Source organism: Halictus rubicundus, chromosome 15 (assembly GCF_050948215.1).
Source record: "Halictus rubicundus isolate RS-2024b chromosome 15, iyHalRubi1_principal, whole genome shotgun sequence".
NCBI lineage: Eukaryota > Metazoa > Arthropoda > Insecta > Hymenoptera > Halictidae > Halictus > Halictus rubicundus.
Window position 1 is genome coordinate 3,432,841 of NC_135163.1, and position 18,128 is coordinate 3,450,968.

Below are 18,128 nucleotides of genomic sequence, written 5' to 3' on the forward strand. Positions count from 1 at the left end.
ATTAACTCTTAGTTGGTATGATTAGTAACAAGTTCCAATAAAATAGGCTTATCTTTTGTTACTTTAAAATCTTGTATCTAAAAAACCAATTACTTTACTATAATTTTAGTACAATGCGTTTTATGAATCTAGAATAGCGTTTTATATATTCGAAAAAAGTCTTTAAAGAACACATTTAAATTTTTAAATTTAACTCTTTTAAATTTTTTACACAAGTAAAAATTGACAGAAATATTGTAAAATATGTTGCATTCTATTTAAATTGTAATTAATTTTACACTAGAGTATCTGAATTTCTGAACAAGATCATAACAATTATGAGTTAAACTGTTTATCTGCCTTTATCCATCCCGAGATATTTTGGGGAAATTTTAGAAAATTTTCTCAAACGAAGATTCATCACTGTCAATTGTAGTAGAGACTCTACAAATAAGTAATAGAAATAGTAAAAATGTTATCAATGTATATTGACGTTGTACAAAATTAAACCTGCCTCATGAAGACTTTGACTTATTCTTCAAAAATATACCTATTGAATCCTATTACCTTGTGTAATTATAATGAAATATTACACGCAATCAAAGTCCTGTTTAAAAATATTACCATTGAAATGACTGACACGCAAAACTTCAAGTAAAAAATTTTATTTAACAATTGTTATTGCAAAACTTTGTTATATGTTTTTGTTAAAGTCGTATGTACAAAATCAGGTTGGAAAAAACGAAACATATTTAATTCTCTACTTATCTGATCTCTCCTAAACTAGGAGATCCGTGTTCTGAGATTCGTCTTCGTCACCGTTCTTAAGCTTTATTGCGATTTGTTCATTCAGATCTCTATATTTTTCAACTGCTACTTCCAGTTGATAAGATAATTCCTCCTTTTATTTCCTTGTTTAACAATAAACTATGAAATTGTTGTGCACGTTAACTGTAGACCAAAATACATTGGTTACTAGAACTTTGTAGATGATCATCTGGTTTTAAACGGTGTCATTTCTGTATGAGAAAATAATAGAGGTGTGGGAGAACATGAGGATGATCGGAACGGGTCGAGAAAAGTCAGGCTCCCGAAAATTTTGGGATTCCCGAGAATATTCGAGAACCCTAGTATGCTCGGGAATATTAAGCATTCGAAAACCCGAATGCCCTCGGGAATATTAAGCATTCGAAAACCCGAATGCCCTCGGGAATCTCCTGACCCGCCATCTTCGGGTTCTCGCACACCTCTAAAAAATAATGATCTTACCTCGCGTTATAATGGTGCATAGGTTTGCGATAAAGTTCGAAGGCACTTCCTCTTTGTTCCCTACTTCCGGCGAGATCTAAAGCACTAGGTTCTCTGTTATGTCCTGGACTCGTTGGAAAATTTTGCGCGGATGCATTGTGACCATTGTTCACAACGTACCCGTTGTGATTCACGTTGTTTCTGTTATGGGAGAGACCGAGACTCAACTGACTGGCACTATTACTGTGACTATGAGTTGACATTGGCGGGTTACAATGTGGATGCGTGTGACTCAAACTATGATTGTGTGCAGGCGTAGACAGATGGCTCAAGTTGTGATGGGAATTTGTGAGATTTGAATCGTGACGATTTGGAGGTGGAATATTGTAATAGTACTGACCACTGTTACGCTGAACGTTGTTATTACCTTCTACCTACAAAACATAAAAAAAGCTGTTGCTGAAATGTTCTACTTTCAACTTTACGTCAGATACAATGAATACATCCGTAGAATATTTATCGTACTAGATGATTACTTACGTGAGAGGTAGCAATGGAGTAGCTTTTTGAATGTTGATGAGTTGTGTTGTTTCCTTCGTTCCCGTTGCTTTCTGTTTGCGTTATGTTCGTCTGCGGTGGTCTATAGTTTTTTGGTTTTGGAGGTGGTATTGGCTTGTACGATCCTCCAGGTTTGTTTTGGGGTAGTGTTATCGACTTGTAATCAGTTGTGCGGCTACAATATATAAAGCAGAATATTCTAGCTTACAGGGATATAATGGTGGAATATGCATTAATCACAATGAAATAAATATACTAAAATGTAAAATAATCAAGCTATTCAACAGAAACAGATATTAAAGGCACAAACTTTTAATGGATATAAATTATTCTGATGGCACTAATCTGTACGCTCAAACACTTTAATAAAGTCCATATAGTTAACTAAGTTCTATTACATAGGTAAACTGCAATTGACAAATGTGTACATCTACCTATAGTTTATATACATACACATTACATCGCCCAGTTTTTATAATCAATGAAATTTTCAAGATTAATACAAATAAGAAAAAATATTTTTTCATATGCAAAAGTCTACATATATTTAAATATTAGTGTCAAATTAAATAAACAAATTCTTCAAATGAAACATTCAGACTAATGTATCTTGACTAGAAATATATATTCTATAAGCTCTTCTTAATTGCCGAGGTTTCCGTGATATCGCACTAGGCAGGGGAAAAGAAAGAAAGAAAAAGCAATTAGAAAAGCAAATTTAAACAGTCCTGAAATTTTTCTTTTTCTTTTTAAGTATGATATAAAATATAAACACGAAGACATTTCCTGTATATATTAAGAGTTTTTAAAATCAGAAAATTGAATTTGCTTTTCATAAAAGTAGTTATTTTGATAAAAATATGTTAGTGAATTAAATTTTGTTTTTATAAGTGAAAATATACCTGTATTTAGCGTAATCAGTTCGTGTTTGTGAGTCGTGACTGGGAATCGGTTGTGCTGTTGATCTGGTAAATCTATAAGGGTCGTGTGATCTTGCTGGTGCGCCACCACCTTTCATGTCGTCTGGTACATTAGGGCCCAATCGACCGGTTGACGTATTCAAACCTGGTGTTCCATAACTTGCGTTTCCGTTCGTATTATTATACGAATCATAAGAAGACACACTGTCGTAACTTCCCTAATGTAAACGACGTAATAAGAAGAAAATAAGTGACACGTCTTTAGGTAGTTTTATATTATCCGCACATTTGGATATAGTAGTAGTATCGTATTGTATCAGCATAGATATTTATATATCATTGCATACTCGTTAGGATATTTGTCTGATTGCTGGTGAACAGATACATTTCGTCTCTGTGCGGATAATATAAAACTACTTTACGCTTCTGAGTCTAATATTTATAAAGAATTTACTGCTTTTGGTTGAGCTCTTTCCAGCGATGACGTAGCATTTGCTTTATGAGGCGTGGCATTTATATAATTGGCTACATCCAACACTGAATCTGTTTTATTAAGTAATCTTTCTTGCGCAGATCTACCGATAGTATTTCTTCCTGACTGACTACTAGGTTTAGCATTCCGATCAACCCTTGGAGGCAAATCAGGAGGACTATGATGAGACGACCTTGGTTCGAATGAACCGCTGAAATATTCAGGAGAACCGGACTGATTACTGACTTGCCCCGACAACGAAAATCCATATTTTCCATCTCCCATTCCTCCCTGTGATCTTCTTTTTGGTTGCTCGAACGATTGCTGGAATAAATCATACTTTACAGTGGACTTTGTAGTACCCTATCGCAGGAGATTTTAGTAAATATATAGTAAATGAAATGCATTGTAGTTAATAAGATACAAAAACGTTTTTCCCAATGTTTCTTTAATTTTTTGTAGGTGTATTATGCAATATCAAATACTTCCATATTCAAAGAAACAATGTACATAATGCAGATGTTTATATACAATATAAGAATGATGTATTTACCTGATAAGTGGTCGAGTACGGTGGTGGGGCAGCAATATCATCTTGCGTAGCAATACTTGGATCAGAGCTGCTCTTCAATCTAGAGGGTGCACCCAATGCACCCGACAAAGCTGGTGCCGGACTAAGTTCCAAGTCACTCTCCGGGGAGGAAGCATAGGAGAGGCGAGAAGTCATCGGGAATAGGAAGTCATCCGAGAGTGCTTCTTCTGGCTATCATCGTGGGACACAGAGGACAATACGTTACAGTGGCTTATGCTTTTTATCCCCTCCAGACCATTCTTTTAATTTATAACATTCTTAAAGCCCTATTCATTCTTATAAAATGATGATTAATTGTTTCTTATAAATGTTAGGATTGCTATACTAGATAAAACGATTTGATTAAATGAACAGTGTCTGAAAGGGTTAAAATTGAAATGAAAAACAAATGTTTGCCATTAAATGAAGCAAAATCATGTAGCAGATTAAGTAGTTTAGTGGAAATTATGAAATAAATTATAAATTAGATGGCAGAAAAACCTTTGTGGTCAAATATATTTTTACATTCTGCAATCTTTCTCTCAACTTTAGTTTCAGATAATAATGTTTGAGAATTAGCACTGATGATCCAATACGTAAAAATCCGTACGTGTGACTTAATATTGGGTTAGTACTTTCAAGAAGATGTAGGATGAATGATTGAAAGAATTCCTAAAAAATTAATATGATTAAAACGCTTCACTGATTTCATGCCTAGTATCTATTAAGTTCTGTACTCAATGTTTGCGCCTGTCGTTCATGTAGTTTTCACTTCATTCAAAATGTGTAGAGTACATATTTTCTACAATATATTATATCAGAAAGTCGGAGTTTATAATCCAGTATTATGATTGTATATGTTTTCCTTAACAAATGTAATTGTTTATATGCGATTACTTGTATAAAGAAAAAAATAAGTTTATTAAATCCTGTCAATGTCAAAGTTAAGAGATTGTTAACGTCATATTATATTTATTAGTGAAGTGGAGTTGTTCAAACCTCGTGATTCTCCCTTTTAATATGTCTACAATACCAAATTTTTACAAATGTATTTCATATTGGCTGTTTACGCTACATTAAACATCTTCCGTGACAACATTGGCCTAACTTATGATTTATGATGATGCACAATGAGTTATTTAATGCAGCCATGCAAATTGAGCTTGACAATGGAATGCAAGGTGCCTCGAATATCGTTAAAATATCGTACTAATAATAACGTAACAATTTTAACAGTAAACTTGAAAATCTTTAATAGATATATCTCTAAATGGAACCTGCCATTATGTATTGCAACTAAAATAAACTTATAAAAAAGAAATCATACAAAACAAAAAGCAAAATCTACCTGAGGCGTTAAAGCAACAAAAAAATAACATAAAAATTCATGGACTAAAAATTGATAATCAAGACACCCAAAATAGGATAAGCGGGATTCAAATGTAGCCGAAAAATTGCTCACGGACAACATCAGAAGTTAGAGACGGATAAGAGGGTAATGAAAATAGTTTGTCCGTGTGATAAGTGTCATTTTCGTTCACGTCATGAAATGCCGTCTCCTTCGAGAATGGGGGTACGGGAGGGGGAGGTAAATCACGAGGGTCGCCGGACGTATGACATAGCTCCCACGTCATTTGTCGACCATATGATGGCTACAATAAATTATCATAAAATAATCTCATCAACGTATAATCCCATTAGTTCCCAGCCGAATAGGATTTTCATCATTCAAGCGACAATCCAGTTCACACAACCTCCATATTTATATACACGAGCGCAAATTTCATTTAATATTATAAACACCCATCGTCACACTATTGACTTCGAGAATTATGATCAGGTTTAATGGTAAATTACTAGAAGCATCTAGCATTAAAAGTATTTCAAAAGATTTGGAAAATATTACCTTGGTCTGACTCATCCATAGTAATCCTTGTTGTTGTCGGTCAATCAATTCCCTCAGCTTCCGGTACCAGGCTTCAGGCGTTGTTAACGTGATCACGGCGCTGAAAGTGTGGCCCCAAATTTTATCCAGTTTCTGGCATTGTTCCAAAAGCTTCTTACTACTCTTGTGTGCTGATCTGTAAAGCACAAGCAATTCAATTTAAATCAAATTTTTGAAGTACATTGACGTTGTGCATAAGCCTAATAAAAACTCACTTGGGAATTCCAGCTCGCATTTCCTTGATAATCTGCTTCGTTTCTGCTTTCAGAAAAATAACTATGGGATAGAATTGCGCGTAATTCAGTCGGTCCACTGCGTTTGGAGTGATATCAAGCAGAGCATGTTTTCCACGATCCATCACTTCTCTAATGGCACTCAATCGAATGATGCCTGATGACTTAGTATTCTTACCAACGCTATCCTCCAATTGGTTCTCCATTTCTATAAATGAATGCAAGGTTTCTCAAGATTTCCCAAAGTAATTTCAACAAATCAATTTGGAAGTAATTATTTACTTACGTGGCGATGTAAACTTGTCGGGGAAATCTTTTAAAAGTTTTTCTCTAGCTAGGTCTGCAACTGGTCCGAAAAGGACGACGGGTCTGACGAAACCCGGATGCCTTAGAATAACTCTTTCGTAGGCAGGAAATTTGCTAACACTATCTGAGAACACAACATCGTCCCAGTGATCCTAAAAAAAAAAAAACAATCATTGTAACACAATTAGTCGTATTATCAGCACTTATGCCGGCAAAGTGTACAAGAAATTTACCCTTCCCAGCGATTTTGAGCGTCTATGGCTGCTTCTTCTTCTCCTAAAGAAGCTACCTCTGCTTTCACTTGCACTCATTTCCTTCTTCGTCGCATTGAACTGCGCGGTTGCCAGTTCTTCGGCTCGTGCTTTATTCGGGATAATGCCTTTTTGTACTTCCTGATTATTTCTACCGATGCGGAATACTTGCCAAGAGCCAACAACCCCATTGTGTAACGTATCCACCACGTGAAACACATCTCCACTTCGGAAACTCATTTCACCCTTTTGAGGTTGTTCATAATGGAAGTGAGTCCTGTAATGTTTTTGTTTTTTTTTTTTAGTCATTGTCGTAGAATTGTTTAAAATGCTGTACATAATACTCGTATTGGCAAGAAACGTTTCAGCCTTATAAAAATCTTAAACTAATGTTTACTTTATGTGAAAAGAATCGCCTTTTCCTGAAGCTACTACTTGATCGTATTCTTGCCGTCGATGCTGAACAATCAAGTCAATCTGTTCTTGCAGACTGAGCAAAAAAAGGACAGCTTCTTCTCTCGTTACTCCTTTCATGTCCATATCGTTTATCTAGAAAATGTTAATATGTGTGATTACACTTTATCCCATATTGTTGCCGTATCTAAAAAGGAAAATGAATTTACCTTTAGAATTTTATCGCCAGGCTGCAAACCCTGAAGAGATGCTGGACTCCCTGTTTGAACGGCAGTGACAAAAACGCCAGTTTCGTTTCCACCGCTTAGGCGAACACCCACTGATCCTTCTTTTTGGAACGTGATGAATCGGGGATCGGGCCTAATAAAATATTAAGTGAGAAACCATTTCATGGAAACACAAACCAGTGTAAGATGATGTAAATACTTACATTGGAAGCTTGTTCCGAGATAAATCCTCATCATAGAGTTGCCTCCTTGTCCCATAATAATCTAAAACAAATAGTAAAAACTATGTACCCAATATTGGAGCTGTTAATTTATCAAGTATCTGATTTTTAGAAAGTTACACTGTTTTAAAGGGTGTTCGAACACTTTCGTGAGCCACTGTATGTAAACGACTTGAAAAGCAACATAACGCAAGCATGTGCATTAATATCTCGAATAACCTTAGAAGAAGCTACCAAGAATATGATTAATAGAGCCGAATCATGCATTAATGTAAAAGGGGAAGTCATATTGAACATCTCTACTCGCAAGCCAGATATTCACTCTGATCGTGTATATGTCTACGAGTTGCAGTACATTGTTGCAACTATAAAAAAATGTTATTATACCTTCTGGTCTAGGAGGCGGTGGTCTAGGAGGATCAACGGTAGGCGTTGCAGGGAGATCCAACTGACTAAGAGAGACGTCCATGAGAGGTCCTCTCGTCCGACCTCTAGGAACAAGGTTGCTTTTATCTTCTATTGGTTGTCGTGTTGGTGGTGGAACATACAAGTTCTGACTACTGTAGCTCGTTGTTCCCGAGAGATACTCTCCGGTCTCAGTCTTTGCTTGCTGTTGGGCGTGACAGCAAGAATTCTCTCGGGTCACTACGATTGACAATCTGTCTTTGCATTGGTCCATCAATTTTTTGGCTTCCTTGAGGCTCATGTTATCCGTAGCCACGCTACCGATACGAGTTAATACATCCCCTAGTTTCACTCCCGAGTTTTCTCGCGTTACTTCCTTTACGTAGAGCCGGCATCCGAGGACAATTCCGAAATCTGAAATAAAGGGAATACGCATCGAGAAATTGTCATGTCGATTAAAGAACCGCTGAATTTGATCGTGATTGCAGAAGAAAGGTGTGAGCTTCTCTACTAACCGTCTTTTTTATTATTTCTCGTAAGAGTTAGTCTATGGCTCTGAAGAGTGGAGTTTCCTGTGCCCGATGAATTCGATGCAGCTCGACGCTTGACAACCAACAGAACCGTTGATCCAGAATCCCTGAGGACGCGGATCGCGGCTCCATAATCGGCGCCCTCCAACGATATTCCATTCGCGGATATTATCCGATCGTTTACTCTAAACAGTAGAATACGATTTAGAAAATTGTTAGCCAAGAAAGGCGATGCTATTCAACCGCGAATTGCCGAAGCACCGTTCGCGTTCTTGCGTAATTACATTCCCTGAAACGTTCTCGTATGTCTCAATTCATCAATGCTGAAGTAATCTAACTACAATGATTAATAGACAGCGGATCTTCATGCAAAATAAAAATTGTCTACCTGAATTGCAACGAATTGAAGTGGAATAAAAATTTATTTTATCTCTTAATGTATGTATCAGGCTGGAAATAGTATAATAGTATTTTTAAATTTCTCTAATGTTTTTACTGTTTCAAATTGCATCTACTCATTTTTGTCATAAATTCATAAAATCCGCTGTCTACGTGATTAACAGAACCATATTATATATATATAATTATAACTATACACCCTAATATGGTGGCTATATGGTATATATATATATATATATATATATATATATATATATATATATATATATATAATATAAGTATAATGTACAATATATGTAATTAACAATATGATATAATTGCAAATGTTACGCATATTTATAGACGAGTTTTCTTACTGTAATTTCCCTTCGGCGGGCCCAGCTTTTAAAACGTCGGAGATCGCTATGGCCGGATCGCCATTGGTAAAATGGGGATTGTCCCGTCCACCGGAAACTGCGATTCCGAACCCATAACCGGGAACTCTGGTAACTGTGACATGATGGACCTCCCACCCCCTGTCTCCGTTCTGAAAAATTATCCACACGAATCAGAACACTGTATATTAGACAATAAATTGTATATCAGACAATAAATAATCCTTCGGAAGCTCTGGATGCATAAAAGTCTCTAAGAATGTATACTTCTCGCCAATTAGATACAAAGAATTCGGAGAAACAAGCTGGACAAGTAATTGGATGAAAATTCTAGGGATTCTCGTTAAGAGGATTCTTTTTTTACTTAACACGCATTTAAATCGAACCCAATCCGGGACGATCTTTTAATTTATAATATTTAAGTTTACGCCAAGTTCAACCCGCTTGTCCCATACGCTTTAAACAACAAAATGCTCAAAACGCTTTTTAAAACACCGTTTGTCTAAAAGATAAAAAATATTCATTTTTCCAGTGTTCGAATTAATTTTTGCTACTTCGAAGTTCCCATTTTCGATTTATATATATGGAATTGTTACTATCGAATGATAACCACGATAACAAGTAGAGATTACGCAAAACATTTCGGAAAAAAAATGAAAAATAATATAAAAGTTTTACATTGATTCGAATTTGTTTATATTTACAAGATTCGTTGTTATGCTTTGTGCACAGTATCATTTATTTACACAAAATTTGATTGACTCGCACCTGTGCATCGGTTCCACCGGAAGTGTTATGAAGAATACCACTGTGTGTCGTTGAAGGTGAATTCGGGGGATTTCCCGAATTTCCAACGCCCACATTGTTATCACTTCTCTCCATCCTCGCTGATTGGGAAAGATCGTCTTCGAAATCGGACGTTTTTCCCGTTTCAACGTCTCCGAAGAAACATATTCGCTAAATGTGCATTCCTTTCTTCGTGAATTTTCTATGCAATCACAATTGCATCTTCGCTTCTTCGATTGTCGTATCTTACACAATCTAAAAAAATTCTTTTCGCGTTAACAACGTCTATCCGACGATTACTAATTCGTCCTTAATATTGCACTTCTATAAAAAGAGTGAGATCAAAAATAAAAGAAGAAAATCTCTTTATTCAAATTTGATCCTTAATTATTAATAGATTTATGTATTTAGTATTTGCCTTGTTTTCTCTCTATTGAAAAATATCCGTTGATGTCTCTCGAGAAAAATATGCGTTTGCTTTCAACATTTTCCTCTTTAGTAAACTCGATTTTACTTTTTGTGTATTTCTTTCGAATACTTTGTAAACAATGTGTCCGTTTTCTCGGTATTTGTTCGATGTGAAATTGATTTTTCGTTGTGTAGCGAAAAAAGCATTGGCAGAATAGTAAGTATTTATCACAGTTCTATGGCTTCTAGAAAAATAAAGCCGTTGAGCATTCTCTCGGCAAAGTTTTCCGGCGCATAGGCGTCGCTGGCAGTGGCGTAGGAGCGACCAATCCCACGTGCATCCCAGATTCCTTCGATGCTTTTTCCCCCCGCTTTTACTCCATTACACATCTATCGCGCACGCAATTCTATTGGGTCGCACGACCTCGTTTTCCAACGAGAGAGTTTTCCTAATCGCGTTTTTCCACGATGAGCTGCGCGCGCCGCGCGGAGAATTCAAAGTGACCCACAGTTATGGAATTCCATTTTCCTCTCGAGTGGTCGGACCTTCACTTTCCTCCTCGTTCTAATTCCATGTTTCACGCTTGCCGTTTTTCTCGATGCCGATCTTGAATATTTCGTTTCATTCGCACCGTTTTCGATTTCCGTCTGCTTTCTCCTATTTCTCTACCGTACGCTCGACAATCCTTTCAATGTTGCTTCGAAATATCTTGCGAGTCACGTTCGCTTCAAATTCCATTCATAACTATTTCTTTCTTTTTTTTGTTACTTAATAACAATTTATGACAGCTTCGTAAAATTTTGATTACATAAAGCTCGCAATCTAGTTCTTTCGGAATATGTCTACCGAGATCTTGACAATTTTGAAATTAGGGTGTTCGGCTTTGTTTAAGTTTCTTGTACACTCGTTGACTGCGGCCACGCGTCTTTTCACCAGAGTCCATTATGCATTCTTCTAATACGCGGTACTGGAAATTTACAAAAGTACGTGTCAAGGGAACCCATATTTTTACTAAAAAATTCGTTTATTACATATTTACGTATCCACGGAAACTAACAAAGGAAAGAACATATTTTTTTTCGTTTCATTCGATTTTCAAGTCGTTTCACTAATTTTTGGAATGAAAAATATTTTCGAAATGACTTCCGGGCGATTTCGGCTTCTACAATAGAACGTTGTAAAATTAACCGATAACCAGTATTAAATTGGGGGATCAACAATCGGTACACACGATTTGAGAAATTGCTGAAAGAATGAAAGAGTTCGAAAGTTCAAAATGGACTCCCTGAAACCACTTGTTTGCATGGGAATGCAAACGATGGGATCGGAAGTTTTTCTTGTCCGCGGCGGTTCGCAGTTTCTATCACACGAACTTCCATTTTCCAAACTTGATCTGGATTTACAAGGACAAGTTCGAACCGCTGTAAACACGCCGGTGTGTGCTCAGCTAGTGGGGAAACTTCGAGTGAAAAGGGATCTCACACCGTCTTGAAAAATCACTGTACATACAACGATGTCAGCAGGAAACGAATTCCAATGATCCGAGTCACCCTCGGCCAACGTCAAGAACAACTGTGAGAAAATGCATTCAGAAACTAAGGGAGCACTACAATTTCCGGATCGTTCAACAGGTAGACTCGACTTATTCACCGCAGGTACGAAACGGCTAGAAATACATATTCAACTGAAAGGTATATCTTTCTCGTTCTTGAATATTACTCGTTTTGGAAAATCAAATGAAACCGCTAAACAATACTAGACAACTATTCTACGGCAGAGATGCTCCACTTCAATTTATATAAAACGAATGAACTGTACCAAGAAAAATTACCAGTTCATTTATGAAATTTATCCATTCTACGGCCGGGATTTATTCATATGTATATGTATATATAAAGAAAAGCTATCGAGCATCTCATCTCCGGATCGAGTTGCAAAGAAAAGAAAGCATTGAAATCTTCCTTCGAACGGAAGAGAAATCACGGTAACGCTTGACAATGAAAAACCATAATTTAAGAAAGAGAAGAAATATCTCACGGTTCTATGTGCAAGTAAATTCTTGTCCGATAGGAGAGGCCCTTGAGATTCCCAGAGCGTTTAGAATAGAAAATCCATGGTCCACGTATCGGAATTCCAAACGGCAGCACACCAACAGCACAACGTTTCACACATGCACTTAAAATGCACACTGAAAAACTTCACCGAATTCCTCGATCTCTCGGCGCGGTGCACGCGCTCGAGACGAGCCGCTCAAAACGCACAGTAAAAATTGACGAAAATGCTGGATTACGCGCATCGGGAAATCGAGAAATTTTCTCGTCCCGAGGATCGGTTCGTAGCTCCTAGCGTGGCTTGGCTACGGCAAGCGGCAGGTCGACGCAAATCGGATGAGAAACGGGCTTGGCGGCTGCTGGGAAGAGTACGGGAGCTTGCTTGAGTGAACGTGTCGCAAAGAGTGGGGGGAGTGGTGGGGACCAGAGACCTGCGCAAGGGGACCGGGGAATGGTGGGGGGAATACACTGCATGCGCGTGCCTGCGCACCGGTTTTCGGCTTCGATAGTGATGGGCCCGATCTCGACCCGTAAAGTTCATTCGGTTGTAGTATACCGGATCTCAGACTTGGCCATTATCCAAATCAATTATTATTTTTCAAATAATTGACACAGTCGGTCTTACAATCAATGACACACGCTTTAAATCGGAATAACATTTTTATAAATGGGCGATACGACTTCTGTTCTTCTGCCAAGGTAGACGGATTGGTTTACCACACGATGTGTGATGAAAATTGTGGAACAATTACGTTTAATCTGAATTACGAAGAAGATTCTATTAATTATATATATATATATATATGCTGAAAATTTCATCGAAACTGATCTCAATTCGTTTATGAGTTATAAGCAATGGAAATGATGGAAATCTCTGGATAATAGAATAATAAAAATAGTCTGAAAATAGTAAAAAACTGCAATTTTGACCATTTTTAATCGTCTATAACTCATAAACCAATTGACCAATTTCGATGAAATTTTCAGCACGTATATAATTTATATGAATCTACAAAACACCTTTTTAAAACTTTCGTTACGGACTCAAATAAAACAGTTGTACAAAGCAACTTTTACTATTTTCTTCGTAATTCGGACTAAACTCAATTTTCCCAAAATTTTCATCACCTATTGTCTAGCAAACTAATCCATCGAGCTAATCCATTCAGATTGGCTGAAGTCGTTTGGTCTATATGTTTTGAATAAATAAGTTAATTTATATAAATACATATTTGTAGATCTTACTCTATCGTTGATTAAGTTTATATGTATTTATATATATATGTTTATATAGCAATCTTATCCTTAAAATTACAATACAACGGCAATGGTTTAATAGTTATATATAGTAAATAAAATAAACAAATAACATTTTGAATAAAGATGGTTGTGAATACGGACAAGGAATTAAATATTGATGTTATCAATACGTGAAGCATAGCATCATATCGATTAGGACACCTGTTATATGAAAGTTACAGCTGTACCTGATGCACGTGCGAATACATGAGTGTACATGCGTACAAGTAACAGGTAAGGCCCAACATGTTTTAACACATCATATCGCCAGGAATTTGTAGTACCCATAAAGAGTCACTGATTTTAAGAACACCTATTTGGTGATTCCTATGAACTTCCCAATTACATTCAACTAAATTCGAAGTCCAAAATAAAAAACAACTTCAAAATAGATCGTATTTGTTAACTCGATTGTAATTTGATAAATTATTATGTACTAACAAAAAATCATGTTTCAAAAAAATTTGATTTCATCATTTAAACGTAATCGAAGTATGTATATTTATTACCGCCGAATTGTGCGATGCATTCGTAATATGAACAAAGTATACGGAATAGTTTATCCGTACTAACAAGCATAAAATTCGTAATTGTCGGTAATGTCGGATGTGACAAAAAATGTACATCGTTTTTTCAATCTACTCTGTAACTCGTTTGTGGCAGTACGGTGATAATATGAATGATCCTGCACGAGATACTCATAGAAGTCTAATTAGACATCGTTAGAATTCGTATGAAATAAATGATAATTTTGTTGGAGATATATACATTTTGCGTAAATAGTATAAGAATGATTTGTAATCACGTTTGAAAATCGCGATTAATCGCAACCTGTTCTGCATTTATTTCGCACTGCTTCAAATGTGAATTAGAAAAATTAGAATAAAGGACACAAAAGACTGGTATCTGAGCCACGCCGACACATTCCAGCTGCCCGAGAGGTGTGTCATATTCCAGTCAAAGTGGCGTTTTTCTTTGTGTGCGTTCTCAGTGATGGCTTTGAGTTACGAATAGTATATTGGACAGGGAAGTTTCGGAAATTTGAAAATTTGTTTCTAATTATCTCCAGACACTTAAAATAGATTCCGTTTAAGCGTGACGCGATGCTTATTGCCGTCCGTTATTTCAAAATAGTATAAAAATATAGCTTTTCGTTTTACTTATGAAAAACTTCAATATTGCCTGCTAGATGTTACAAAATTTGAAAACAAGTATTATTTCGAGAAAACGAACAATTTACTTACTCTGTGTCTTCGTTTGTGTTTTCTTGGTTGGTTTCCGGCCAAAAGAAAATTGTCATGAGGTACACTGGGCACGGTGCTTCGTTTTTTCATTGATGTCCTCTTCGAGTCGCGTCTCTTCCTTTTTCTTTTTCCACTATGAAATAATTCACCGAATATTCTCATTCTTCTGTTTCAATCCCTTCCTTACCTGCAGATCGATAAAAAACACTGTCGATAACGTAACAGGAAACTGTCGGCAAGGTTTCACAGCAAATTTGGTCGGTAACTGCAGAAATTTATTCATCGCAAGCCGCAAATAACCGATACACATTCTATCCGAATAAACTAAACAATTAACCAAACATCAAATAAACTAAACAACCAAATGTATCGCCGTGAAAAAGATGAGTCACTGTTACCAAAAATGAGAGATATTTTTAAATAAAAATTCATTCCACAACGTACAAATTGCAAAGATCGAAACATTCAGTAGAATATTCTGGCGTATATTTTTACAAATAACGACAAGAATTTGATGATCATTTTTAAAGGAGAAATTCGTCAGAGTATATTGAAGTAAACGGATCCTTTATGAAACTATGAATTATGAAATTTGCCAAAGAGTCGAGAAATATACATTACCAGGTTTGAAAGCGAAGAGTCTCTTCGAGTAGTTTTCAAAAATTCACTGTTCACTGTTAACACGCGTTTCCGACAGAAGCGACGATAGTAAACGACGTCCCGAGACAAGCACAACTTTATTTTGAACGATTTAACAAGAGGAACGACGACGCTGCGGGACTGATTGAACTTCGATTCATGAAGAAAGACTGAAAAATATTCGGAGGTGCAATTTGAAATGTGGGCGGCTTCGTAGCGCAGCTTATCACGGCGGGTGTTGCTGATATGGGATGAGCCGCTGGAATCTCTATGTCGTTCCTTGTCGACTCCGGAAGAACGACCAATCTATCGACCGCACGAAGCCCCAGAATCACAAACTGGCTTCATATTCTCGACACATTGACGTATATTTCCCTTTGCTTACAACCACCTTGTTAAAAACAGTCACAACATAAAAATTTCCCTAGAAAACTGATTTCATTAGCACATTCGCACTGGATGATGCATATAGGGTAAGAGACCCAATTACTGTGCCTTTAAAAAAGAGATATATAAAATATATATTAATTGATTTTAATGAACAAATTTAATATCTCTTTCTTAATATTCATTATGCTTTAAAAATAAGTACAATTGATATAGGCTCAGTAATTAGCACCTCCACAGTACTTGGGTCACTTATCTTATGTGCGTTTTCAAATTCTTCAAATTTCTCCCTTAAGATAAATTTGAAGAGTATTACATATCAATTGATTAACTCTCCGACGGCGGAACCTGGGTCTATTTTGACCCAGTGTGTAAAAATCGCCATTTAATTGCTCAGTTTCTGGCGAATTAATTGAATGAACAATACAAGCGAAGTACCTACAAAAATGTGTTTTTAAATATTGGTAAATCAAGCACTGAATGGTTCTAAACTTTTGCAAACAGTCTTCTGCAATAGTTTATTGGAAGGTGCTATCCGTTCAAGATGTTATTTAAGAGATATTGAGCATTTGGTCATGTCCGGTCAATGAAATTTTACAAGTATTCTCACGCGTTTGATTTCTACACGCCAATTTTAGACTTTCATTTGATTTAGAGTTAACAACGGGTTGGCTAAAAATGTTACTGACGGTCAACCAACCCTCTCGGATAAACGCGTTCGCGAGCACGGTAAGCGCAGCAAGCGAAACTCATGCGTTAGTACATTATTTAGTAGTTGAACAGAAATTATGGGCGAATCTTGTATGTACCGTTCAATTTTTAATTAGATATACAACGATATACAGTAACAAAAGCAATGAGTTTAAAGAGAATTGCAAAGCTTTTAAGACGGTTTCTTAAGTTAAGGATAAAGACGCAAATATATGTACATGAAAACAAAATTCTTTGAAAGTATATAGGGTGGACCATGTAAAAGGGAACACCTAAATACCTTCCGTATTTACGGTCCTATGGAAAAACTCCTCAGGACGAAGTTACACTTATTTCAAGGGACAAAGATAATGATAGAGAATAAAAAACTAAATTCGGTGGATACCATCTTTTCGACCTTGACATGACCTTGAGCAAAAATAATTATGTCACACAATTAGGCACTCAAAATTTATTAAACAACAAAATTCTTACTGTGTATAATGATACAAACCCTAATAATATGTTCAACAAATATAGAGAATGCAACAAAACCGCGAAAAGAAAACTTATGTTTTAAATATGAGGAACGCTATTGGACGATGGACGTTTCTTCCCCATCATCGAAGCTAAAATATCGTGAGTATTTGAGCTACGAATCGGAACGTTATGAAAATAACGAGAAGAATTTATCAAGATCTACATATTTTGATACACTTCGATAACACAGTTCCAGTCAAATTCTCGATGTTCAGCAAATAATTAAGCTATCAGTTGTCATGTCATAGAACATTTATAATATATATATATATATATTCTTCGTAATTGTTATTTAGATCTAAATTTCATCTACTTGTTCCTTTTCGAATGATAGACTTCTCGTTGATTTTCATATATGGTTCCTCCGCGGATCCATGCCGAACAATTTTGTTGTACATATGTGGCAGACCACGGAGTTCTACACTTATAGCAAAATAAAAAGAAATTTTACTCTGTTTGAACTCAAGGCATATGTCTCCTTGTAGTGCCTTTTCAATTTAACGCCACCAGAATGGCCTCTCTGCCTAATCTATCGACAAGGTACTGCCCCTCAGCTACTATACTAACAGAAACCAGCGAAATGAAACTCGTTAAAAATTAAACGATATTTATGCTTCTTTCGTGGAAATTTTCTAGGCGAAACACAGTTTTAATTGGTTCGCACACGCCCCAATACAACCGCGTCAAAGTGAATATGGATCGAAGCTACTGATTTTTGGCTATCATTCGATCGTTCAACTCGCATAAAAATAATTACTTGTATGTATTCTCATCTATAGTTATAGTTACATGATTATACTTCTTTCTAAACACTCAGATCTTTACTGTTTCGAATGCAAATACAGCTACGCTATATACGAGGTGTCCCAACGGATCGGCCGAGACTAAATTCAGAGCTCGATGAAGAAAAAGAAATCGTTTTTCCTTCATTTGCGTTATAATAAACAATACGAAATCGCAGAAGAATCCAATGAAAAAATTAAATTGTACAAAATTAAACCTATAAACATATTCGCAAAAATGGATATAT

At 36.2% G+C, this 18,128-nt stretch overlaps 1 protein-coding gene and 1 long non-coding RNA gene across 6 annotated transcripts; one reads left to right on the plus strand and one right to left on the minus strand.

The window, feature by feature from the left end:
* Window positions 1–628: 628 nt before the first annotated feature.
* Pyd (zonula occludens-like protein polychaetoid) lies at window positions 629–15,935 on the minus strand. Of its 5 annotated transcripts, none has more exons than XM_076801362.1 (18): window positions 15,464–15,933; window positions 14,843–15,029; window positions 9,036–9,205; window positions 8,266–8,465; window positions 7,733–8,164; window positions 7,328–7,388; window positions 7,107–7,257; window positions 6,881–7,032; window positions 6,466–6,760; window positions 6,213–6,384; window positions 5,909–6,134; window positions 5,655–5,829; window positions 3,731–3,940; window positions 3,160–3,501; window positions 2,688–2,923; window positions 1,768–1,960; window positions 1,249–1,661; window positions 629–930 (listed from the first exon to the last, which is right to left on the minus strand). In XM_076801362.1, exons 2-18 carry the CDS (start codon window positions 15,002–15,004, stop codon window positions 927–929), a joined length of 3,594 nt encoding a protein of 1,197 aa, XP_076657477.1. In that variant the 5' UTR covers window positions 15,005–15,029; window positions 15,464–15,933; the 3' UTR covers window positions 629–926. The 5 variants fall into 5 exon arrangements, with proteins under 5 accessions (XP_076657477.1, XP_076657479.1, XP_076657478.1 ...); XM_076801364.1 differs by having other exon boundaries at window positions 14,843–14,975; window positions 15,464–15,932; XM_076801365.1 differs by lacking the exon at window positions 629–930 and having other exon boundaries at window positions 1,288–1,428; window positions 1,628–1,661.
* On the plus strand, window positions 3,915–7,263 carry LOC143361752 (uncharacterized). The gene is made up of 3 exons (XR_013083514.1): window positions 3,915–4,375; window positions 4,728–5,243; window positions 7,127–7,263. It is a non-coding gene; the product is annotated as an uncharacterized LOC143361752 (long non-coding RNA).
* Window positions 15,936–18,128: the final 2,193 nt, after the last annotated feature.